A 26,860-nucleotide genomic window follows, 5' to 3' on the forward strand; every position below is an offset into this window, starting at 1 on the left:
GAATTGGATAAGAGGTAGAAATTGAACAGATGAATGGATGGTTTATATAACAATTTTTCTGACTTTTTGCAGGAAGTAGTAGTGAATTAGAGGCAGTTGTACATCGCACCACTCTTTTACCATAACCCCTCAGGGAATAAACCTTATTACATTAGGGGACAGCAGTGCCCAAATATCTAGGCCTGCACTTTGTGGCAGTAGCAGATAGATGAATTACATTTTGAGTTAACTGTGTATTTCATAAACTACATAATGTCGCATTGTGTTCCATATTTTGATTTCACGAGTCTGTAGAATCCCATTAACTGCTTTTTTCAGTAAGTATAAAGAAGTGTAATGCAGACAATTTGCAAAAACTATGTTGTTATGCCTTGAAGTAAAATTTTAAATTCATGTAAATTGTTGCTCCTGCAAAGCAGTACCATTTAAGGGACTGTGATCTTTTCACTTTTATATACAGAATATATTCAGACTACTTCACTCTTGCATTTTTATTGTAAATGTAATTTTTTAATTAATCTACAAGCAATAAAAAATAGCACCGGAAATTTTGCTATATAAGCAACAATAACTATTTTCACTATGAAAGTACTGTTTTCCCCATTTCATGGCACACCGTTACACTTTCAAGTCAGTCAACTTTTTTCTGGCAAGCTCCATCAGATTGGGTGGTGAACACCTTTGATGTGTCATCTTTACATCTTAGATTTAAACAGTGGTTTAGGGTTTAGCTGCAGCTGATCCACTGTAGCATTTCCTTTTCTCTATGCTTCAGTTCACTATGGTGCTGAAAGGTTATCTGTCACCCATTTTCAGGTCAAAGCTGGTTTTCTTTAAGACCTGACCAGTCTCCCTGAGGGACACCCCAGTACCATGATGCTGCCATCCCCATGCTTCACTCTAGTGATGGTAATAACCAGCCGACTGGCTTCTGGATAACACCTCTACCGTAAAGACCTATTTAAGCGCCTTGAGGCGATTGTTATTGTGATTTGGCGCTATATAAATAAAATTGAATTGAATTGAATTCACCTACAAAAGGTCATCCTTCTGGTAGGTGACAGTCACATTCTTGACCAAGGCTTCTTGTTGAACTTCTTGTTCAATAACTCATTTTGGTAAACTCTACCACTCAGATGTTTTGTGTATTTTACTTTTTGTATTTCACAGACATTGAAGCCACATTTAGAAACTGATTCATCCTCTTGCCCTGTTCGCAATAACATTGTGAACTCTCTATGTTTAACTCTCTATGTCCTGGCGTTTACACCAGGACATGTAGCTTAACAGTGATTAACCACTGATGTGTGGCTATTACATTCTACACATCTCAAGGCTAAAAAAATCAAACAGGATGACTGTCACTGCAAAGGCTCTGAATACTTTTGTAAAAATAAAGATTTTGATTTTTAATAGAATTTCAATAAAGAAAAAAAAGAGAAAGGATTTATTATTGTTTTAATGCACCTTTTTTTAAATTGATGGACAAATCAACAAAACCATGCAAAACAACACTTCATTACTATGCATCAGTGAGCAAAAACATCTTATACAGCAACTGTTGCTTCATGAGGTTACATGTATTTATTTTGGTAAGAATTTAAATCCATATTGCTATAACAATATAATAATAACATTTTGTACATTTTTAGAAAAATTAAAGAAGAATGTCTGGATGGCTAAAAGTTTGTTTCTTTCCGTGTCCAAAATTCCAGTTAAGAGGAAAGAGGGTGAGGGAACTTCCAGCGAAGAATGGCTCCATCTGCACTTGTACTGACTAAGTTGCGGCTGTTGGAGCAGATTTTCACGCTGGTAATACTGCCACCGTGAGCTACCCCTACGTGGGTTACTGCACCTAACATGTAGTCCCACACCTTCACCAGCTTATCATCTCCACCTGGTATGAAAAGGTGAACAACATAAGAAACCAGAAGCTCTAGGGAGATATCGCTAATTATTGTGCAATACCGTTCTTTATATAAAACACATGAAAACTATATTTGCATAAAATATTCAATTAGGTTTTGATCTAAACAGGAGCATAATGGGCAATGCAGCAGAGACAAATATAAAATGGCTATCTATATATGAGTAGCAAAGAGAATTCATAGAAGAAGAAGTGCAAATGAGTAATGTGCTATACCTGTCACAAAGTATTTGCCATCCTGTGAGATATGCATGCCATTGATGGCACCAGACTGCGAGGCCTCAAGTTCTCTGAGAGCAGATTTACCCTCAAACACGTCCCAGTAGGCAACCTGAGGGCCAAAATGTACACAATGCACAGAAAGCCTAAGTGGAGATGAAGGTTACACATTTACTGTGGGACAGAATCATATCTAACAAGGAGAAAAAGGAGTCTGACTGATAAAGCATACACAGCCTTTCGATTGATGGGCTTGCTATGCAGACTGCTACTAATGAGATCAAGTGAAAACATCTCTGTGCTTTTGTGCTATTTTTATTCAACATTATATACAGTATACACTTTACCATTTCCTATTTTGGTAGTAGTACGCAATAGGTGACCTCAGACTCTCACCTTCACTGCTTTCTCATTTTAACTCTATATGAAAATGAGCTGGTTTGATTCTATCATATATCTAAATGAGTTCTGAACATCTCTAGGGCTTAACAGCCGTCAGAGTATCAAGTCTCACAAAAGGCGATTGTTAGTTGAAGTTATTTATAGCCCAGGTGGCAGAAGCATCACAAAACCACAGAGCGAGAACAATCCTTTCTTGTTATTTATATGACCGACCTGATTACTTCTCGGGTGGAGTAAATGAAAGCCCAGATGGACTTGATCATTAAAATTAGGCTCAGTCATGAATGAGTTTCTAGTAGAAGATTTAACAGTTCACCCTATGTGATTTTAAAAGTCAAGAAGCTGTTTGGAAAGCAGTAAAGCACTCAAAACACTGATGCTAAACACACTGCATTTCAAAGTCAATAAGGAGTTGAGAGAAGGAGATGGAGTTACCACAATTAGCTATTTGTAAAGGTCATGTTAAACAAGGCTGCTCACACAGAGCTCGATGCTTATGAGAACAGAATTTCATTTTTTGCCCATTATGCCTAATAGGAAGGCAAATAATAAGGGATATGTAATCTTTCACACATTGAATATTGTGCTTACATGGAATGAAAAAGGTAAAAAAAACAACAACAGCAACAAAAAAAACCCAAACTTTTTTCTAGTTTCAGAAATGCAGAGTGACTTTCAAAGAAATAAGTTCCCCTTACAAGCTGAAGTATTGATTCTGTGGGTGCTGTTCGAGTCTACCGTACTCCTTTGCTTCAGCATGTCCTGTTCAGATGGAACGTCTTGCTCGTATTTATATCTCCTCAAAATAACACTTCAAAATCTAATTTAGAAAAACACAGACACCACCGCAGGGTGGAAACAATTTAATTTGAAATAGAAACCAAAACTTCCTAATGCAACCAAATCAGAATGTAAGGCTTAAATCTGAACAAACCAATGCTCACTTCTCAGCTAAGGCCTGCATTAATCGATAACGTATTTAGTGAGAAAAAAAATCAGCGCCTTAAAATTTTTTTATCATTACTCTATGATTAATAAGAAAAAGTTAGTGGTGAAATTATATACTTTATTATTCGCATAGCCATGATAAAAGTTACTGTAACAATGTTCCTCTCTCTTCTTCTCTCTCAGATCGTTTTCCAGCCCTTCCTCGCCGCCACAGTCACGACCCCTTCCACCTTTCTCATCTCATTTCAGCAGCTTATTAGAGGCTTCCACCTGTGTGAGTTGTCTTGGCCCATCTGCGATCCCTCAGCCTCGGTCTGGGAAACTGGCCCACAGCCATGACATGGGCAACAAGGAAATTAATTACGTGCAGTAAGTGAGAGCAGGTCTGAAAAACATACTCTTAGGACTGCTCCACTTATAAGGACAAATCTCAGGTTATAAGCAGTGTATAGTTGCCTGGGCTACACAGAAGGTTAGAAGCTTTAGCTTACAGAAAATATTCACAGTTACCTAAGGTTATTTTGAGCTAGTAATTAATTACCAGCTATCAAGGCTATGCCTCCCTTTTAGCAGAAATAATGTAGTCCAACTGGTTTCAGCTATAATCCCATATCCTTACCTTGAAAAGACAAAGTAAGCATCATATACTTACTACACCAAAAAACAAACGCATCATTATCATTGCCAGCAACATCCTGATCACAAAGCATCTCATTAATACAACTGCTCCCTGACCCTACACCATCATCTTCCCCCCTCCTGGCCACTCTCTTTCTTTTCACATTTTTTCTCACATGCTGGTTTGCATCCTGTGAATTTACTCAGAGAGTCATGCTGGGAGGTGAAGAAGGCTTGGAGTACAGAGAGGAGAGAGAGGAGAGAGAGAGCATTGCTGTTTGTTGAACCAGACAGAGTGCCTGTGTCCTGGGATGAGCAGATGGTGGATCTGGCTGGCACTTGGGTGGCATAGGCACATCCGCAGGAAGGCACGAACACCACAGCGCTCCCTTCTATCTCTCCTCTTTCTCGCTCTCTTTGAATGCCTCCTTCCCACTTTCTCTCTGCTCGCTCAGCACACCCACCGCGCTGTGTTAATCAGCACAACTTGTCCTCACCTCTCAGCATGCGGGGACGGCAGCAATATGGGTCCAGTGTGTAGCCGGGTTCAAGGGGTGTGGATAAATTGCACAATCAAGGAAAAAAAGGGTTTCATTCTGCCACAGTAAAGGTCCAAGCTTATGTAAATAAGAAGTGCTTGGTTAATCAAGATTATAAAAAAAAAAAATAGTGGAGTCAAAGGGTGTGTTTTTGCACCAGTGACTAGCAGCCAGCACAATGGCTTAATTACTGTATACTGAGCTAAGAAACAAATTAGAAGCGTTCAAGCTAATCTGCAGAAATGCACATGTGTATGATTGTGCAAGCTTTCGGTGTGCTACTCTTTGCTGATCTTAGTAAAGCTGCAGATTTTTCTGTCATTCTCATTAAGTGGAGATTTCAATAACCATAACAACATAATGAGGACTCTACACTGTGACTGTTTAGTGCCAGTCTATGTGCATCCTGGTTTTTTTAATCATTATAATGATTACTTTTTTCTCCTTTAAGCTAGACAGCTAAGTATTAAGTCTGAGGGAAAATATATGGAGTACATGGACTACAGCAAACAACAAAAAGTACTTTAAGGTTAAAAAAAAAAGTAGTTATTATAGACTCACTATGAATTGCAACAGTTTACAGCTGTGTTATCAACAGATTATGAAGAAACAATGGTGTTACAGTGTGATCTCTGGGCACTGGATATTTGGAATTGGCTCTGAATTATTCAATTAATTTTCAGAAAAGAAGCCAAACTGTGGAGCAATACTGATTTGTACCACTGCATGGTGTAGTGAGTCAGTGCAGCCATAAGTTTGCTCTGAGCCCAACTGGGGAAGACAAAATGCCAAAAGACAGACAATGACTTTTATCATCACCAGCACCAACTGGAACCCACACTCTGAAATGCTAAAAGAGGAGCAAACAAGACTAAACTCCAGAGGAGCTTCCAACAGCTCTTGAAGCAAAGAAAATAAATGAATTTAATGAACTGGAACCATCTCTTCTAAACTGTACAGATCAAAGCTGTCAATGCTAACACATCACATGTTCTACCTGTCAAACATCACTCACATTTTCTCCCAGAAAACCTGTCAACACGATCACGCCAAAGCTTGAAACCTGGATCCCCCATAGCCGGGTACTAAGACTAAGTGAAGTAAGATCTACTGATGATGCTAATGTAGCACCATGGACAATACCTACCGTGACTGTTACAGAGACTAACCAGCTGATCTATACCAAGAATGGTGTGCATCATACATACATCATACATGGAACGCCATAGCCAAGTGGCCGGCATAGTATACAGAACCAGTATGAAACAGTATGTGCTGAGTATAGACCGGAAGTCTCAAGGGCATAATGGGAGACACCCCGTACGATGGTCGAGAATGACCGAGCTAAGATCCCATGGGACTTCCAGATACAGTTGGACAAAATGGTGGTGGCTAACCAACCCCACATAGTAGTGGTGGACAAGCAGAGGAAGTCAGTCGTAGTGATAGACGTAGCAATACTGAATGACAGCAACATCAGGAAGAAGGAACACAAGAAACTGGAGAAGTACAAAGGGCTCAGAGAAAAGCTCAAGAAGATGTGGAGGGTGAAGGTAACAGTGGTCCCAGTGGTAATCGGAGCGCTAGATCCCAGGAACAACATCGGAGATCTCTGTCCAGAAGAGTGCAGTCCTAGGAACAGCTAAGAGACTGCGCAGGACCCTCAAGCTCGAGGGGATTTTTTTTAATCAAAGGTTTACTTATTTAAATAAATAATCATTAAAGGACATATACTTGGTATAAACTGAATGTATAACAATGAAGTAAATTTCATTTGATGAGACTTCATTAAATTGTCATTTTCAATTGAACAGATTCCATTAAATGTATTTTTTTGTATTGTTCTTCTGTACACTGTAAATCCTACATGCAATCAAATTAATTATGGTCAGCATTTTGGGCATAAACAATTTTTTATCCATCTTTTTGTGTGAAAACAAACTCGTAAACCACATTTTCTTGGTTCTGACTACAGGGCAGCTACACTAAAACATTTTTTTGTCAGAATTAAGCAACTAAAGAAGTTTTAGCAAAATGATCATTAACAAATTCTGACAATAAATACCTCTGAGGCCACCATAAAAAACTGGCTTAAAGATAAATCAAGTGAAAAATTTGTGTTTAAATTACTGCCTGCTAGAATGCCAATAAAAATACAGAAATGCACTTAGCAACAAGAAAAAAAAGATTCTTAATCCAAAAACACACCTTTCTGTCAGTGCCACTGGTGAGAATCTGAAATTCCTCTGGATGGTAGCACATGGTCCGGAACAGTGTGTTGGCGATCATCATTTGACGAACTACGAATCGCCTTTAAAAGATTATGCAAAAGAGACAAAAGACAAGAAATAACGGGAAGGAAGATGAGTTGGACAGGTGTTGCAAAAGGCTTGGCAAAAAATAACTCATATGAGGTGGAGGTGTCTTCACACCATGACCAGGCTGTTTAGTGTGAACAAACCCTGTTCAAATTTTAAACAAAAAAAAGCATAAATCACAAAACAATCTATATATATACAAATGTTCTGAAGTGCACATATTTTCTCTTGTGCATAGAATCAATTGATTCTAGTCAGACAGGGTGTCAGTCTAAATTAATCTAGACTTTTCTACTAATCCATTTAAATAACTTGTTAGTATTCATACTAAAAAGAGAATCCATGATAATTGTGATGAGTACTGCCTAGAAGCCTTTAATCCACAGACTCGTTCATGAAGAGGACAGACAATGAAAAAAATGACCATAGTCAGTTTTCAACAGCTTATTGTACTCCCAGAAGAAGCTCACAGATTAAAGGATTTTAAGCTCGCTTATAAAGAACTGGATTTCTTTTTTATCTCACTGTATGAGCCACAAATCCACTTCACCATTTCTCTCTTAAGACAAGTCAGACCTGAAGACGGTGCTCTTCTTTCCTCTCACTTTGTCTCTGGTGGCTATACGTATTATTACCAAATATGTACATTACTTTTCACAGAATAATGTGATTAGCTCATTCAGTAATTTCCCTAACTACTTTATTTTCACTTCACTTGCTCTCAGCATTTTTCTTTGATGAAACTGAGAAATAATTATTACAATTTTGACTTAGTGAAGTGGCTCTGCAGTGATTTTTGGCATTTTGTTGTACTACTAAACACAACATTTCATACATAAATAATATTTCATACACTAATATTACAATGTTAAACACTTTAAAGATGTTACATGGACACAATGTGTGGGTTATGGTTTGCAGATAGGCTACTCACACTATGTCCCAGATGATGCAGGTACCATCAGAGCTTGCAGAGACACACTCTGTGTCGTCACTCTTGATTTTGAGACAAGTGACAGCAGCTTTGTGCTTTTTCATGGCCTCCAGCAACCGATAGCTATGTGGCTTCAGCTCCCAAACACACACCTATGATAGTTAAACCCAAACTCATTCATTAGGAAAACTATATTTAACTTTATTTATAAACATACAAATATGCTATGCTATGGATACAACAATCAATTTTCATTAAAGACATCTTCAACAGTACGTCTTCTGTTCTTTTGAAATCATGTCAGTTTTCAATGATATTGCATGCTATAGAGATAAACCCCAAATTTAAATGCTGAATGTGTATTTGAAGGGTGCACAGCACAGTCTAGTATGGTGTGTCTGTATAATGAATATAAAGCATGCATAAAATCCTCCAATATTTGCACTAAGCACTGGAATAACTCACAGCTGCTTGTCTTGGAGAAAAATTAGCAATTCTAATTATATGACTAGACATGAGATGCAAACATTCTTCTCTTTAAATCAGTTTTGTCATGTTCAGTAGGCATTCCCAAAACAATAACGAAAAAATGTTGTGGGAAAGTCTGAAAATAGTTATGGCAAGATATGGACTACAACTCAAGCGCAATTATCAAGCAGGATAGCCATTTCATGTCCATTTCATAATTCTTGTTGATGATATCCTGTGAGAAATTGTGCCAAAGTCTCAAGCTGCCCAAGATTTTTTAAAATTTTGCTAGGAAAATGGAAAATCGGTGAAGTGATTTACTGAAACATGCAAACATAAAGGGACAAAACAGAGTTTGTATTATTCTGACAAGCTTGAAAGTCTGTATTTGGGACCTTATTCTTTAATACCGCCTGAACTCTCGTAGGCAAGCTTCCTTGTAATTTCTTCGTAGTCTTCAGGAATAGTTCTCCAGGCTTCTTCAAGGACATTCCAAGCTCTTATTTGGATGTCGGCTGCCTTTTGCTCCATTCTCTCCATTCCGTTCATGTTAACTCACATTGTTGTTGGGTTCCTGGCTCTGAGGAAGCCTATCCATGACTGACAATGTTTCACAGTGTGTTTTTCTATCCAGGTAGTATGACTGTAGTATCTTCGGAATCATTGCCATGTTGAAAAATGAAGCTCTTGCTGACACTTTTCAGTCAGTAATGCATGGTCTATCAAAATCTGATCATACTTTTTTGCATTTATAATTCCCTCAGTTTTGACACGTACATATTACTGTTGATATTTTTTAGGATTTGAAACAAAAAAAAAAATCTAATTTTGATTTAAAACTCGATAAGACCAGCATAATTTGGCATACCTCGTTGTTTTTTTTAGCTATTGCCATCCTTGAGAATGGATTTTTGACCGTTACCCTTCCATTGAGACTAGTTCTGATGAGGCTTAGGGGAACAGCAGATGAATCAGCTAAGGGGTAAAATGTAAAATGTATCTCTCGGGTCCTGTGTCAGTTCTTTGCTGGATTTTTCCTATTTCATAAGGACATGACTACATCTACTATAGATAGTTTTCATGCCTACCACTTCTGTCTACTTGTTCAGTTTCCTCAAATTTTTAAGGACACAATGAACAGATATGCTATGTTTATAGCTAATAGCTTTTTTAGAATCACCTTGTTGGTGCAAAAATACAGTTTTATGCCTGACAAACTGTTATCTTTGGAATGTGTGTTGATTCAACAAAAGAAAAAGGATCATATTATGTGTTTTTGTGACAGGCTGCTAGTAACAATATAAAACTGGATTTTTGCTAAGATCTGTGTTATATGTAAACACAACACCGGTTTATTCCACGATTTAAGTGCCTTTTTATGCTTTAATGATTCATGAGACAATGTAAAAACTAAAAACATTCTTCTAAAAGAATGTCTGTAGAAATATTGCTGAACTTTTTTAAAACTTATAAGAACATTTGGCTCCTTAGAAGCATAAAGTCAAGAAATGAGGAGCGACTCAAGACTTTAATACTATAATATATTATAAACAATAATATATATAATACTGAACAAATGATAGGTTCATTGATATTATTTCCACTGACCTGTCCTTCTCCCCCTCCACTGACAATCCTTTTGCAATCCCTCGTGCCAGCAATGGCCGTGGCACCCATTGTGTGTGCATTGTGAATGATGAGCATGAGTTTTCCACTTTCTGGTCCAAACAGACGAATCTTACCATCATTCCATGCTAGAAGACAATGACAGTTTGGGGAGATTAATCTGATTCTGATTCTGTACAAGAAACAGAACTTTTCAGCAAGTGAAAAGAAACTTTACTTATATTTCAGATTTCTGCGCTACTGTAATTGAGATGGCTTGTTATCACCTATTCAAAGCATATTTCAAAACAGAAAATTAATTGTTACAGAAATCGCTCTCTAATTCCTACCACTGATGATGCTTTGTCCATTAGACATGAAGTCCACCGAATTGCAGGTCACATTGGGTATAGTGATGCGCAACAGCTCTTTAGGCTTGCCTGTGTACCACACTCTGATATCTTCATGTGAGCAGGTTGCAAATAGTTCAGATGTTCCACTAGTGGAGAAATGTGAAGAGAAATAGAGAATTATAGTTGCGTGGTATGGGTTGTTATGTAAATAATTAATTGAAAGCAATATTTTACTCAGGTCTTAGACACGTACATAAAACCAATAGCATTTCCTCAAAATATGTAGACATGTGGCATGTATATGTCACCCTCTAGTGAGTACAACAGGTAAATAAAGCAATGAATCAGAAACAATTTCAGCACAGTTTAAGCATTGTGGTTTTGCTTTGCTGCATTTGATACATAACATAATGTTTATTTTCTTGCATTTCTGTGTACAAGAGAAAATGTGTGTTTCTGAAGGGCACGGTGAAGGAGAAAAAAACTGACTGTTTTCTGATCAGTTCTCTTTATCAGGGCATTTGTGTTTTTACTGCAGAACACTATTTGAATTCTCTTCTCTGACACTTACAACAAGATGGCTATGTCCTTGACAGCATCATTATGGCTGGTGGATATGAGTTCCACTTTGAAATTCTCATAACTGAAGCGGTACATCTGAGCAGCCTCTGTGCCAACAAAAAACTCCTTTCCATCTCCTAATATAGCAATGGAGGTCACTGCCTTTTCCAGATCGACTTTCCTGATGTGAGGTAAAGGGAAAAAAGTACAAAAATGCAAAAATAAACTAAAGCATTTGAATGCTGAAAATATAGAAAATAAAAAGGTAACAATTTTGCACACCATGGATATATTATAGTGAAATATTTCAGTCATAGAACTCACTTAAGAGTTTTGAAGTTAGTCCCAGAACACAAAGTAACAGTGCCAGATCCACAGCCTACAAGTAGGTCCCCAGACTTCAGTATCTTTATGACATTGACACCCTGCAAAGAAATGGATGAAACTATGATTTTTATTACACTGTTCTAAAACAATTATGCACATTTGAATATACCACTTTTTAAAGTCCTAGATCTTTGACAGCATCTCATAACTTAAGAAATCTTTAACTATGTGACATGAACCATGGCTTTTCGTTCCACAAGGATTCCTATTAAGCACAGAGCATGAGTAAGGAGTGGCTGAATGACTGAATTCAGAGCACCCAATTAGGAATGCAATGAATGACCTCTACAGTGATGACTTACCATGCTGTATTTTGATTTAGCCGGACCGCAGTCATTCAGGAGCTTTGTCTCCAGGTTAACTTTCATTATGTCTCCACTCATGGTGCCGCAGAAAATGAACTGATCATCCTCTGAAATCTGTACAGCAATATTGCACAACCACATTATTTCACTATATCTGGTGTGCTGTAAGTTTGGAAGATTAAAAAAGTTGAGTTTCACTATTATTATCCTTATGCACCTTCTGCAGCCATACTATTAGTGTTTTATTGATTTGTTTTGTTTTTGCCTACAGATGGTTTGCATATGGCTTCATACCTCTAAGCATTTCACAGTCCTCTTGAGCTTGCCCGTCTGACACTCTGTGGGCCTGATCTTTCTGTTGGGGAGGTCCAGTTCCCAAACTCGCAATGTTCCACTGTCCAAAGAAGACCAGTTATATTAAATCACTTTTATGCAATAACAAGATTGAAATAGGGAGCGTGAAAACCCACATTGTGAAGCTAGGTATGCAGAAAAATAGCAATTGGCAGATGTCTTGTCATTTTATAAGCAGGTTTAATAAAATCTAATTCACTGATAACCTCACAATTACAAATTAAAAATCTAACGTTCAGCTTGTAAAAAAAAAAAGAAAAGAAAAGAAAAAACAGTAGACACCATTCACTCACCTCCCTGCTGACACAAAGATGTTGTCATTTGTGTTTGAGTATTGCAAAATGAGGGAGTGACCAGCACTCTGCGCTGAAGCTGGGCTCCCACAAATAGCTTGCTTAGTCTCAATATTCCACACAACTATACTGTAGACAAACAGAAAAGACCTCATAAAGTCAAGCAAAACATCATTAGTACAGTACATTAGATAGGCCATCTAGAAATGGATGTACCCCTTTTTGTGCAGATAAAGATAATTAAAGTGTATTCCATGTGTATTCATGGACTACGCAGGTCAACACACATTTCAGTAAATGTACTAGTGTAGACAGTTAGCTAATTCTCACCCAAGACACATGAAATTTATTAAACCAGGAACAACAAACCAGTATATATAATAAAACAGACTTCACAAAAACGCAAAGTTTGACCTCATACTGGACTGTCTTTAAATCATGATTCTTAGATCATATTTAATAAAAAAAAAAAAAAAAATGTGCCACTGTGTCTGCTAAGTCTTAGCGGATCTACAATGTATGAGCTTCAGTCACTGAAAGCTAACTATCCAAATGGAGTCTACTTCACAAGTTCAATACGTCCCCTCAACAAATGCAGGGTGTTTGTCATTTGTTGTTTCCTGCTTTATAAAACACAAATAAGGGGAAGAGCTGAGACATGTGCAATCTTATTACAAGCAGCTTTAAATTTAAAGACTATCCCAGCTTAGGTTATTCTGGTTTATTAGGAAGTCACAGCAAAGGACTTTTGCTTTCCTTTCCAGTACCTTACTAGCCTGGATGTATTCTGACTGTACAACTTCCTGTGTTCTATAAGAGGCTTGTGCCTGGCTTGTCAAACAGTAAAACAAATGTGGCATGATCATTGCTCAATGAAATATAGTGTGCTATGTTGGCAATTAGACAATTACTGTGCAAGGCAATGTGTACTTCCATTCTGCAATCTTATTATCTGAACTTGCACCCAGCTGCATCAGTCAGCCATAATGTTTACCTGCCATCATCTTGACCCCCAAGGGACACCAGGTACTTGTCATTAGGAGAAAAGGCCAGTGCCTCTACTTTTGCCTTGTGGAGCACCAGCTCTGTATAGATTGTTCGTGTCGCATAGTCCCAGATTATTATTGTAGCCTAGGACAACATATTAAGTAAAATATTGTAATTTATTCATCAAAATTATTTAACCCAATAACTGATGGCAGATTTGCCAGATAGTTACAAAAACATTCAAAGTATCCTGACTAAGATTACCTTAAAGCCCATAAAGTTGACCTGTCCAGAGGCAATATACAGTCCACTTTTTGACACCGAAATACAGGTTACATTGTTTGTATGGCCATGTAAGAACTCCTGTTTGCCATCTTTAATTCTCTTCAAAACGATTGTGCATCCAAGAGGGTAGATCATGTGTTCGTTGTCTGGGTGGACTCTTAGGCCAGAAGAAACATGTCCTGGTGAAATAAAGCAGAGTACAATTGGGATTACAATAACGGGAATGTGCACTCTATCTTGATGGCTACGCATGTAAGTTCAACATGTAATCTTAACAACAAAGGTACAGTCTAGATCACACAAGGGGACGAGAACTCAGCCCGCTAGACAGCCCTGGAACAAGGTGAACATTAATTTTGGACTTTTAACTGTCATTTCATAAGTTTTACAGCTTTCCTACTGTTAAAGACCTCCCAATGCAATGTTTTTAATATTAAAAAATTCTAACACTGTGTACAGTACTTAGCGTGTTACTCCAGACGTTTCAGCTGTCGTGTCAGAAAGTTAATTTAAGTTTACGGGGGGGGGGACTTACCGTTAAAGCCAATAACAGCCTCCAGTTCAAGCCGAGGTATACTTTCTGTTTCAAGATCCATTATCAAACTAACTGTATTTTATTGACCCGAAAAAAATTGTAGAAGTATTTCAACCAGTAAATTCAAATTTTGTTTAACTAGCGGTAACTATTTTTCCTCAGGCAGGTCAAGTAGTTCACACCAAACAAACGGTCGCCTAGCAACATCAATGAGGCTCGGGCAGCTGAATGACGTTTCTCTGCTGCATTCATGGGATATCGGAAATTTCACATTGGAAACAAGCGCACACAAAAACAATTAACCTCCTAGGACCTGGCGTCCACATATGTGGACATCACATTTTCGGACGTCTAGACCAAAATACTTAATTTTTCTCTACAAGGGCCTGATATCCACTTATGACGACATTATACTGCCACTGTTCTATCAAAATGTGAAACGAAGGTCCTCGTATGTGGATCTCATTTTTCTCAAAAACCAAAATTAGTTTAAAAAAATCTGGTAATTCTTTGTTTTTACATTCTTTAGGTCCCAATCTACGGAGCCCCTCTGATGACATGGTCCAAAAAATAAATAAATTGTGGCCACGAAATACTATTTCGAGGCCACGAAATAGGTATAACGTGCCCACGAAATACGTATTTGTGGCCACGAAATACTATTTCGAGGCCACGAAATACGTATAACGTGCGCACGAAATGCTAATTTGTGGCCACGAATTGGGTATAACGTGGCAACGAATAACGCATTTGTGGCCACGAAATAGATAACGTGGGCACATCATATTGATACAATTCCTGGACAGCTGCGTAGAGACACAACCATAAGAGTAGGCTAAACCTATACACTATGGACAGAGACAGTATGATTGAGTTTTATTTTAGGCTGGGAATGAGCTACAAATGCATTTTGAAAAGCCTGGCAATGCAAGGAACCATCATTACGGAGAGACATTTAAATCGGATATTGAGAGCCAAGTCGCTTTACAGACGTAAGTACGACCTGGACGCAGGGATAGATTTTATTGTAAACCAACTGCAAGGGCCTGGGAAGGATCACGGTTATCGGTGGATGTTTACAAAGTGCAAACAACACGGCATTGCGATCAGGAAAGAAGACGTCAGGATCCTCATCTCTTTACTGGACCCAGTAGGTTCCCAGGTTCGCCAGACCAGACGTCTCAGAAGGAGGCAATATTTTGCTCAGGGGCCTAACTTTGTGTGGCACATAGACTCTTATGACAAACTGAAGCCGTATGGGATATGTATTAATGGATGCATCGACGGTTTCTCACGCAACATCATTTGGCTGCGGGCCGCACACACTAACAGTGACCCAAAGGTTATCGGAGGTTACTTTGTGGAAGCAGTGGAGAGTCGTGGGGGGTTCCCCAGGCTCGTACGAACTGACATGGGCACTGAGAACGTGTTGGTCAGAGACCTCCAGCGTTATTTACGGAGAAATGACGGGGATGATAGAGCAGGAGACAGAAGCTACGTCACAGGAGCAAGTACCGCAAACCAGAGAATTGAGAGCTGGTGGGGAGTGATGAGAAAAGAAGGAGTCGAGACATGGATCACGCTTCTAGGAGAACTGAAGGACGAAGGATTCTTCTTTGGGGATTTCATTGACAAAGCTCTGTCACAGTTCTGCTTCATGCCAATCATTCAGGTAAATGGCCCATATTATGATAACCAGTGGTGGTAATTAATTACATTAAATTACGCTGTTTTAGCAGAAAGGGTAACAAAATTACCGTTTACATTGTTAAAACGACGTTACCTTTATCGAACTGTAAATGCAATGTATTCCTAACGTTGTGGAAGTTGGTCAACTGCGCTCTGTATGTGCGTAATGGAGGCTGAAGCATCAACCCAGCCAAAGTTTTGAAATCAGGGAACACTTCGCCAATTGAACTGATCAGAAGTCAGCACAACAGCAGTTATGCTGCAGCTACCGATCTGTCACTGCCAGTCTGTTAAAAGCAGTCAGAGGCTTCACGCATCAGTAACTCTTCAGCGCTCTATCATTGGTACATTCAGGTCTGAGATGATATTGGATCCCCTCATGTGATTGAAAAATATTGATTTTGTCACCTGTATTATGCGCATAAAGTTGAAAAGCTTTGCGCATCCACCCCAAGATTAGTATTAGTATTAGTATAAAGCCCAGATCCCACAACTCAGTGGTTTGCCTGGTGTGGTTCTTTCTTTTCTTTTTTTGCCATCACTCCCTCTTCCTTTGGTTTTCATTAAACTGCATCCAAACATTGCTGCTTTACAATTCATTTAAGGATGCACTACACTTATTTTATGCCATAATGACATTTTAAAAAGGCCTTGCATTACAGCTCTGACCTAATTCTTGTTTCTTCATCAGGAGGTATTGAATGACATCCGGAGTGTTTGGAATGCTCACTGTATAAGGCCCTCAAAGAATAACAACGTGCCCTGTGGGATACCTGATGTCATGCACATGGCCCCTCACCTTTGGGGTGCAGAAGACTGTCTCGTTCCACTGACAGAAGAAGATGTCCCAGGCCCTTGATTTATATTTTCATCTCAGGGATACAGTTCGTTCACAGTTATTTGAGGCTACTTAAATGGACACAAACATACAAATGTAGTACATTTTGTACTTTAGTACGTATTCCTACAGCTTAATGTACTTATTATTAAGTAATTATTTTTCTCCAGTGTGTATTTATCTTGTCTTTGTATCAAAATTATCAGAAAAGACTGTATAACATAATTTTCCTGTTATCCATGTCAGTAAATGAACTCATCATGGACTGTTGCTTGCTCTTGGTAGCTACAAAGCGTGGAGTATTAAACTAAAATATGATACAGGTTAGAAAAAAATAAATCCTTTTGGGATTGAGTTAAACTTATCACACTGTTAAAGCATCAAAAGTTGTTCATAATATTTTTTGGTAGCAAAATGTGTTCATTTCTAACAAAAACAAGAGCACCTTGGATAACAACCACATAGACTGGCAATATATCTAATGTTGTGATCAATTAGACAAGAAGACCAAGTAGGCTAAAGTGTAGAATCATAGTTGTGTCACCAATGCTCCAAATGTTTCTTGAGCCTATAATTTTGTTATTGTGGAATAGATTAAAGCAATCCCATGTTTGATAAAGAACGACTTCTTTTCTTAAAAATCACAGCACGTGTATGACATTAAAGAATGAATAGTTAAATAACTTTCAGGGGTGTCATTAGACATGTTCATGTTTAAAGATGTATAGAATGTAACAGAGAGGACAATGTTTTGTACAAATGAGAATGGTTTACTGGTGTCTTTCAAAATACACCATACTCAAAAACAGGTTGTATTTTGCATATAATAACAGGATAAAATAACAGTTATTTCTAAAATGTTATACAAACCTCTTTACAATCAGTCTCTGTAATTGACAACTTTTCTTCTAAACCCATTAGGAATATAAAGGTTCACATTCTTGTTTCTATTAAGATTTCTGCAAACGTCTGAAATACTTTAATATAGAACATGCTTAATCAGTTGGAATATGGTATTTTTAATGGTGTTGTACTTATCTTTTCATATACAGTAGACAGCACTCAGCAATCTTCCAGCTTGTAGAACTGTTACTGTATGCTATATTGGAAATATTTGTTTCTCTTCCTGTAGTAAAAAAGTATTAGAATGTTAAAATTAGTAATTGATTTTGGCACTAGCCAAAAACACAGTAACAATGTGTGCAGCAGGAACAGATGCACTTCTACGTTTAGTGTACGGATTCCCACCAGGTGAAGCACTGAAAATATTATTTAAATATGTATATGTATTTTTCTCATTCATCAAGCAATTTGTTGCCTTATTTTGTCCCCAACACTCACTGCTGCTTCTGCAAAGTCAGAGTGCTAAGTGCTGTCTACTACAGGTAACTCCACTTCAAAAAACCTGAACATTCCCTTTAGCTTACTATTTTAATTGGGGGGAGAAACTAAGAAAGCACATACTGACCAGATGAAAAAAGGTTGCACATGAAAAAGGCACAACGGGCTACACTGTTAAGAGAACTTAACCACCCAGTCTATTGAACATTCACAATCATTCCTTCATGTTACTGTTAACTACACCCGTGTTTCTATGAACTGTTAGGGTGGAAAACCTAAAACGTGTAGGGCAGAGTGCCTTGAGGACCAAGGTTGGGTAACACTGACCTACACCACATCCATCACCCACATAGAGCTTGCGAGAATGCTGTTAAATTCACTGCGAAAGTCTGGATAGCTGTGATAACCAAGGGGCAGCTTTAGTACACATCCACATGTGTGGGATTGTGGTCTGCGGAGGAAATCTGTAGTTTCTATGAACTCAATTAGTATGGCTTTATCCAACAGATTGGATCCTGTACAGAACCGCAGGAAAAGCTGAAGATAATTGAAATCAATTTCTCCAATGTACCTTTTCAGGTAACGAGAAACTGTTGACTGGGCAGCTGTCATCTCCTCTGGAAAGATTAGAAGCTCCTTCACTGTTTTTACAGTTGGCTTTTTTTCTGCAATGAAATGATGCAGTCCTTCTGGTGGGAGTAAACCAGCTACAGAACCCACAACGGGACGCCAGCACTTGATTACAAACATTGGGGCCTGAATAAGTACTTTGTGTCCTATCTGTGCCAAAACAGGGAGCAGTGTGTCCTTGGTAGGGACCTGCTTGCACTCATGTGCATCAAGTACTTCCAGCAATTCATCTGTATCCACTGAATCGAAGTCATCCAAAGCCTTCAGGAGAACAGATCGCTCTTCTTGTGAGACGTACAAAAGAAAGGAATCTTTTAAACTACTGGTTGTCGAGCCGTACAATATCTCCTCCAGAAAGGGTATTGCAAGCTTCACTGGGAAGTAACCAGCTTGTTTCCACCCTACAACAAACACTCTAGCTATAGCCTGCCATTCTTCACTGAAAGTCATGCCGGATGAATGGGACTTTCACCTCAACTCCCAATGTGCAGCTGTCATAGAAATCCATCCAAAATTCTGTCAGGCAGTCCCGCAAAACACCACTTCCTTCCCCCTGTTCAAGCTCTCCATTTGGTAACAACATTTTGATATTGACCTCAGATGAAATAATGTTTGAGTCCTTAAAGGCACTGATCAAATCAGTAAGACAATGACCTCTTCTAACAGTCAGTATCACAGGACAAGATCGTGGTTCAGGGGGTGCTTGGTCAGGAATATTGGCCTCTCCTGTCAGCCACGGTGAGAGAGATGATGTGTGATGAGGTGGATCAGACTCTTTTTCTGTAAACGGTGTTTCAGGGTTTAGTTCAACCACACTAATATCCACCCTGTTATCCCCACTAATAATAACAACTGCATCAGAATCTTCACTTTCACCTACAATTGGCAGACCATCCCATGGTAATGTGTCATTCAGTTCCAAATATCCACTTATGGAAGCTCCATCATTAATTACAAAGTGGTTTGATGGTTCTGAATTTATGTTTTCCACCAACAGATCATCAGCGGCCTGATTACGTTCATTGTCAGTGAGATCTACCACAGAGGGCTGGGTTATTGCATGATCGGCCTCTACGTCTTGGGGCTGCTGTTGTGTTTTCTTTCTGGTACACAGATAAAGTCGCAGAATTTTGACCTTACTTTGCTTATACAACTCATCAACTGTACTGGAAGCATCCACATGCATCTGTGAGCTCTCAATATGAGTTGAATAGTGTGAAAGACTTTTGTTTTTTTTGAGATGCCATTGGGGAAAAAAAGATTTTCAGCCATAAGTTTGATATTTGACACTGTTTCATTTTTATCTACAGATAAATGCCTTGTTCCACCACCACTTACAGACTTCACCTGTTTGAACCCACCCTTCTCTTCATCAAAATCCATCCAGCCAAGCTCAATTCGTCTCACTGTTCGATTTGCATTTGTATTTTCTGCCCACTGAGACAATCTCTTTTTAGGAGGCATTCCCTCAGCTCCTGTCAGTCTTTGTCGTAGCCTTGAGAGTATAGATTCTTTCCTGGATGGTGACGTCCCTGACAGTGTTGCTTGTCTGCAGAAGGCCACAGTGGAGACTCTATCGCCAACTTTGGGGATGTACTTTGCCAGGTCACTGTCTGTCATTAAGGGAATGACAGTTTCATCAATCTGAAAAATATAAACAACAAATTAATAAAATTGTCAATATTAAAAAACAATGAATACATACAACTGCATATTTTAGAGTTGTTTTTGCTATCTACTTTTGATAACAGATACTTTTGGTAATGTGGTACACATTTGTCCAACATAAGATGAACAAGAATTACTTTTTAAATTACTCTTTAAACATATCATGTCATTGATTAAACAAAAATATGAAATACAATAAAAAAAAATTTAGAATGTGCATAGTAAATTGTGGATTGCGGCTCTCCGTTCAAAAACAAACACACAGACACACACACACAGCAACAGCTGCAGTGGCTTACATTCTCATCTTCAAGTTTCTTGATCACATCTTCTTCAACTTTGCGCTCTGTTAAAAATTCTCGCAGCCGAGTATCCATAGCTGACCTCTAAACCACATGAAAATGAAATTAGTATTTTTACACTCAGTTATAAATTTTATGTAGCAGATTTAAACATGATAGCCTACCTATAAAATCACTTTATGGCAAATCAGAATTTGATAATGATTGTTTTATTACTTAGATATTATCTATGGTAATGAGGAATGGAGCGATTGTCTACTTGGAGTTTAAGTTGTTCAGTATGAGCAATGACAACCTGCATCAATACAAAATCATTCCGATCACTGTATGCTTTATTAGTTCCCTTGGCAACGTGATACCCGAACTGAGCTACTGTAACTGCAAGGGTTCATCCGGTGATGCATTGAAAGCTACGGCTCATTTAGCATGTATTACCTTAACAAGTGTGACTCACATGATGCTACTTTCAAAGGAGATGTTCAGCGAAAAAAAGAGGCAATTTTAAGATGCTTTCCATCTAAAACTGTTATTATTGTCCAGACCAGATTAATTGCACCAGCTAGCATGGTGATGTGGCCAGGGCAAAAGAGAGACACCTTCATGACATAGAGAACTCAGGTTTTATGTTGAACATACCTCGTTTATTAGTAGCCTTCAGCCTTGCTCTACTTTGAAAGTGTGCTGCGGGGCCGCCGCACGTCCTACAGTTAAAAATGAGTTTACGGCTACATATTAGCACAACAAAACGTGTAGTAACAACATGAGGATACAACGTTTGAAACGTCAGCAGATACCATTTAGAACATAGTAACAAAGATAGGTCTGAATAAATAACTGCCGAAATGCGGGATAACAATATAAAATAAATAAAAAATATAATACACTCACCTTAGGACATCAGCAACAGCAAGGACTCCATGGCTGACGCAGGTTCTAGTGAATGTGCCCTGGGATGATATATATATATATATCATCAAGTGATTCGTGGCCACAAATAAGTATTTCGTGGGCACGTTATACCTATTTCGTGGCCTCGAAATAGTATTTCGTGGCCACAATTTATTTATTTTTTTGACCATGTCATCAGAGGGGCTCCGTACCAATCAACCCAAATACCAAAGAAAAATTAAATATGCATGCCATGAAAGAGTTTGGGTCTTAGGAGGTTAAATATAATTGGAAAATTACACTGGAAAATCCATGCTACTGCATTTGTAGGCTACATTTTACTGTATTTGCACTATGGATAAAGATGATAAATTAATCTGTGACCTATACTGGCATTGTACAAAAAACTTAAAAATCTCTCATTTCACAAATAAACAACATGTCACAGAAGAATCTGGGACATAATAGAACAAATAAAAATACATTTCAGCACATTTACTGATTATCAGTAAAAAAAAAAAACATTGAGCGCCCATTGACTGAAATTACTACAGAGTTAATCACAGTACATCACAATGTGTCTTTATTGAATGTAAGCTATCATGCATGAATAAGATAAAATCATTGGATTACACAACTACATCATATATATGTTGTACATCGAATATAAAATTATACTGATATAAAAACTTAAAAAGTACAATGTTCTTTGTTCATTTAATTTTTTTCACAACTTGTATGAGCTGAAAAATGCTACTGCACTCAAGAGTGGAGTACCTCTGGCCACTGTGACATCACTGCAGGTCCTGCCCAGAGGACAATACTGCAGTTTCATTTTTCTTTTTTACTCTAATTTAGCAGAGCATAACCATTTTGTAAAGATTTACCTACTGAAAAAAAATACTGTAATTGGCTGTAAATGCAAAATCTGCATATTTGACACTTATTATGATGGCAAATTAGGGAACAATTACTTTTAAAAGAAAGTACACTTTGTTTTATAAACTGCAGAAAGAAGCAATGCTTAGCTACATCATGGTTTGTACTGCACCATACAAGATATTGTACTGATATAACTGTAGGTCCAGAGAAACTTTCCAGCCATTTGGCAGGGCAACTCTATTATCTTGTCCTTTGGTAAAGTACTATGAAATATTCTTAAACTATAGCCACACCACATGTCATAACAGTGAACAGAGCAGACCTACACTGAGCTGTGAGATCAAACAGTACATATTCTAGGCACATCCAGGATTTTAACTGCTGCTGTATTCCAATTAATACAGACTTCAGCAAACACATCTTCTAGCACTGACCTGGTGACCTGTCCTAACTGAGAATTTTAAAAAGAATTTTAGTGGACAGGCAGCAATGCAAGCAGAGAGGTGAATCATCACAAGAACTTTAAATAACTTGTCAATAGAACAGAAATGAGCTTCTCTCTCTTTCTTTTCAGCAAAACTAAATGAAGAGGAAAAGTGCTTTTAAAAAGTACTCGACTTTTACGTTACACTCTCGGGATTCTCTGAAGGTCCTTCAAAACTTAGTATTTCTTTGGATGTGTCCCCAGCCATCTGTCTGTGTGCATGTGACCTCCGGTGTCTGCTAAGGGAATGGCTCCATGAAAACCTGCGGCCGCAGGTGAGGCACAAATAGGGTCTTTCTCCAGTATGTGTCCGCCGATGCTTTGTCAGTGACTTGTATCGTGTGAACGTTGCTCCACATTCATTACAAATATATTTTTCTGACTTAATATGAACATTTTGTTCATGCTCTTTCATGTTGCCCAGCTGTGAAAAGCCTTTACCACACACAGGGCAAAGATGTGGCTTCTCCCCTGTGTGGGTCAATCCGTGAATATTCAAATCCTGGCGAGAATAAAACTGCTTGCCACAGATAATGCATTTGTATGGTCTTTCCCCTGTGTGGCTCCTCATGTGCCTTTTCAGTCCCTCAGAGCGAGAGAAGCAGCTCTCACACAAGGTGCATTTGAAAGGCTTCTCCCCTGTGTGGGAGCGCAAGTGCCTACGGAGCTCTGAGGCCTTGAAGAAACACATCCCGCAATCCGCACAACTGTGAGGTTTTTCTGGCTGCTCCTCGTGTGTCTTTTCGTGTGCTTTGCAGTGACCTGACTCGGAGAATCCCTTACCGCAGACCGAACAGGTGAAAGGCTTCTCTCCAGTGTGCATACGCTTGTGACGAATGAGTTTGTTAAGTTTGCTGAACGTCTTCATGCAGTATGAACACTGATGAGGTACCTTGGGTTGTTTTGTGTGTGTGCGTTTATGCCTCTCTAACTTTGAGGGTCTATTGAACACTTTTCCACAGTCAGGACAGGGATGCTTGTTAGTCCTACTGTGGCAATTCTGGTGTCGGATCAGCTTCTCTTGTTGTGTAAAGCTCTTATTACAATGCTCACAGTTATGAAGAGTCTTGGGCTTCCTCGTGTGTACAGGTTTATGCCTCTCCAGCTTTGACGGTCTGTCAAATACCTTGCCACAGACAGTGCAAGGGTAACACTTGTCTGATGTGTTGCTCTGTGGCTGTTTGGAGTTCTCTGGCTCGGTCACTGAAGCATCACTGGAATCTGATTCTGAGATTATTTTCACCACCACTATTTCTGGACCTGAGGAGCAATCACATTAAAAACACAATCTGAGTATGTTACTGGCTGAGGTGACTTAGCAAATCTCAGTTAGCAAAACACGATTCACTTTTCTCATGTTACACATATCAGGGCTCTAGAATGTGATCAATTTGGTCGCAAATGCAACCTAGTTTCTCAATGGTGCGACTAAAAGAAATTCGAGGTCGCACCGGTGTGACCAGCCGTTCAAGTAAAAAAAGGTCTCTGTATGGTCAACAACACACACACAGAATGCCCATATCATGACCTAAACCAATCAGAGATAATCATGGGCGAACCTCTCAGATGCCCATGCCCATGGTAAGATGTTTAGATATTGAGATGTTCAGTTTGAAACCTTTGAGGCATTTTTAATTTTGACTTCATTTTTATTTTGTATAGCTTGAGATATTTTAAGTTTCAATTTCAGCTTAGTGAAGCACTTTAAGTACAAGCAGTACCGTATTTTTCAGACTATAAGGCGCACTTAAAATAGCTTCATTTTCTCAAAAGTGTGCCTTATGTATGAATTCTGGTTGTGCTTACTAACCGCGAACTGATCTTATGTGGCACACAGCGCTCAAAAATCTGTCAAAATGTTTTAGTATGACTTTGGCAAGCTATAAAAGTGCACCGCTTGATGGATTGTTGGAGCATTACGGCTACCGCAATCAGGAGTAATACGTACACACATAATATTACCATATTGTGTGTGTATAAGGACCCCAAAATGGCACCTGTTAAGAGACATGCTTACGAAGCTGATTTCAAACTCTATCAGTCACGCAGTAAAACATGGGAATAGAGCAGCTGCGAGAGAATTCAGCAGCAATGAATTAATATTACAGAAGTGGAGGAAACAAGAAGAATGAGTGGAGTAAAGTTTGATTAATCTGACTGTTTGGTTTTGCTTAATGCGGACTTATAATCTGGTGCGCCTTATGGTCCAAAAAATACGGTAACTTCTCTTTCTTGTAGAAATGTGCTCCAAATAAAGAACTTTGTGTTGAAAAGATTGTTAGTTAATCATTTACAAATCAGTATTGTCTGTATGGACAGCAATTTTTTTTTTTTTTAAGTGAACATGTAAAGCTGCGGTGTTAAGCGATGTGGTTGAAAAATTTGGGTGCACCTAACTTTTGTGCTGGTCCACCTAAGAAAAAAGGTTAGGCGCACCAGTGCAACCGTGGCAAAAAGTTAGTCTAGAGCCTTGCATATGTAATCCATGTTCAATGGGGCTTAGTTCTGTTCTGTTCCACATGCACTGTATGCCACCAACTTCAGTTAGATAAGGAATCAGGATTTTATAACTAAAAAAGTGAACTTATTTATTCCACAAACTTTGATCAAAAAGGGGAAAAAACATGCAAAATACCCCCAATACATACTTTCCTCTGCAGATTCTGTTTTAGGGACAGGTGTGGTGTCTGGGCCCATTCCTGCAGCCTGTTGATGTACAACCCATAAACAGTTAAGGAACAAATACACAATATCACATATTGTAGATTTACTATTACAGCTTCCACAATAAAAATTCATACTGTAGCTAATGTCTGAGACCAGAAGGACTCATTAGACACATCCAGGAAAATTCAAACAAAACTGATGTGGGAAGTGGACAATAAGCATTGATACAACAAATGTAAAAGTCTTAATGGAGAGCTATTTCAGATGAGCAGCTGTCAAGTTATCCCACTTGAAATCCAAATGATTTGGTGTTTGAGTTTGTAAAAACATAAGCATCAGCAATTAGACTACTGTGTAAGCCTGCGACAAAAGACAATTTATTGTATTTAATTGGATCTTCCTGACTAACTGGCTGTTACTTGTTTATGTGTCAGTGCACCCCAGGGCAGCTGTGGCTACAATGTAGCTTGCCATTGCCAGTGTGTGAATGTGTGTGTGAATGGGTGAATGACTGAATGTAGTGTAAAGCGCTTTGGGGTCCTTATAGGTCCTTATAGGACCCCAAAGCGCTGAGTGACTGAGTAAAGGGACTGAGTAAAGCGCTATACAAATGCAGGCCATTTATGTGGCTAACTACTGATTAGTTGGTTGGAAGTTCGGGAGGAAATTTTACAATTCTACAAAAAAAAAAAAAATCTACTTATCAGCGCTCCCTGGTGAGCAGACTATGCAAAACAGATACTATCGCTAGATTACCTCAAATCTACATTCACCAGACACTTTATCAGGTACACCTTGCTAGTACCATTTTTAACTCCAATTGTATTAAGAACTGCCCTAATTCCTCCTAGCACAAATGCTGGTGCTGGAAACATTCCTCAACTACATTATATATTATCAGACCAGGTCACGTTTTTGCAGCTTTTTATAGATCACAGGACTGGCATCCACATGCTCTCCTGCTGCTGTAGTCCATCTGCAACCACAGTTAAAGCAACGTGCATTCACACTGGTTGTATCAAGTTGTTATGGAGTAGTGGAATGTTTTCTCTTTCTTTTAAGCCCACAAACATAAATATTTGATTATTAGCAACAGGTTAACAGTTTCTTCTCCCAGTGTTGTTGAGTTATAAAAGTGACGTTTCAATTAATCTTTTTAACAACCACACACTGTATTTCATTTTTGACAGATCATGAACAGTTTAGCACATTTTTGTCTCGGTGCCTAAAGACCTCAATAAGATTCTCTTCCCAAGTGTTTTTCAAGGCTCTACATATTGTATGTTTCATATGTCCTAAATTTAATACCAAGAATACTAAGCCACTTATCTTTTTAAGCATACAGCAGCAGTAATTAAATCCAAACTACAAGATATATTTGTCTGACCACCTCTGTAAAATAGAAGATAAACAGCATGTTTGAAGTGGGTTAA

At 38.5% G+C, this 26,860-nt stretch overlaps 4 protein-coding genes across 10 annotated transcripts in view; 1 reads left to right on the forward strand and 3 right to left on the reverse strand.

The window, feature by feature from the left end:
* Window positions 1-1,441: 1,441 nt before the first annotated feature.
* cfap52 (cilia and flagella associated protein 52) lies at window positions 1,442-14,230 on the reverse strand. 4 transcript variants are annotated; one of them, XM_031735518.2, is made up of 14 exons: window positions 14,039-14,230; window positions 13,483-13,682; window positions 13,226-13,362; window positions 12,232-12,360; window positions 11,879-11,978; window positions 11,582-11,698; window positions 11,217-11,317; window positions 10,903-11,073; window positions 10,329-10,477; window positions 9,982-10,127; window positions 7,906-8,057; window positions 6,862-6,964; window positions 2,144-2,258; window positions 1,442-1,897 (listed from the first exon to the last, which is right to left on the reverse strand). In XM_031735518.2, the coding sequence occupies exons 1-14, from the start codon at window positions 14,097-14,099 to the stop codon at window positions 1,716-1,718; spliced, it is 1,863 nt and encodes a 620-aa protein (XP_031591378.2). In that variant the 5' UTR covers window positions 14,100-14,230; the 3' UTR covers window positions 1,442-1,715. The 4 variants fall into 4 exon arrangements, 2 of the variants coding, with proteins under 2 accessions (XP_031591378.2, XP_039469081.1); XR_005613294.1 differs by lacking the exons at window positions 1,442-1,897; window positions 2,144-2,258 and adding exons at window positions 3,256-3,327; window positions 3,646-3,818; XR_005613293.1 differs by lacking the exons at window positions 1,442-1,897; window positions 2,144-2,258 and adding exons at window positions 3,272-3,368; window positions 3,646-3,818.
* Window positions 14,231-14,963: 733 nt separating this feature from the next.
* LOC120440642 lies at window positions 14,964-16,935 on the forward strand. The gene is made up of 2 exons (XM_039613502.1): window positions 14,964-15,710; window positions 16,419-16,935. Exons 1-2 carry the CDS (start codon window positions 14,964-14,966, stop codon window positions 16,584-16,586), a joined length of 915 nt encoding a protein of 304 aa, XP_039469436.1. The 3' UTR covers window positions 16,587-16,935.
* Window positions 16,936-21,954: 5,019 nt separating this feature from the next.
* LOC116311070 (zinc finger protein 2-like) overlaps window positions 21,955-26,860 on the reverse strand; it is a 17,303-nt gene continuing 12,397 nt past the window's right edge. The window contains exon 4 of the transcript XR_005613445.1: window positions 21,955-22,171. The gene's annotated coding sequence lies outside the window, so the exon portion shown is untranslated. The remainder of the gene's footprint in view (window positions 22,172-26,860) is intronic.
* Window positions 21,955-26,860, reverse strand: part of LOC120440684 (oocyte zinc finger protein XlCOF6.1-like) — a 7,623-nt gene continuing 2,717 nt past the window's right edge. For all 4 annotated transcript variants that reach the window (XM_039613743.1, XM_039613744.1, XM_039613742.1 and 1 more), the window contains 2 exons: window positions 25,409-25,466; window positions 21,955-24,020 (listed from right to left, as the gene is read on the reverse strand). In XM_039613743.1, coding sequence (XP_039469677.1) covers window positions 22,897-24,020; window positions 25,409-25,457 — 1,173 coding nt within the window. In that variant the 5' untranslated portion in view covers window positions 25,458-25,466 and the 3' untranslated portion in view covers window positions 21,955-22,896. The remainder of the gene's footprint in view (window positions 24,021-25,408; window positions 25,467-26,860) is intronic.

Source organism: Oreochromis aureus, linkage group 6 (assembly GCF_013358895.1).
Source record: "Oreochromis aureus strain Israel breed Guangdong linkage group 6, ZZ_aureus, whole genome shotgun sequence".
Taxonomy (NCBI): domain Eukaryota; kingdom Metazoa; phylum Chordata; class Actinopteri; order Cichliformes; family Cichlidae; genus Oreochromis; species Oreochromis aureus.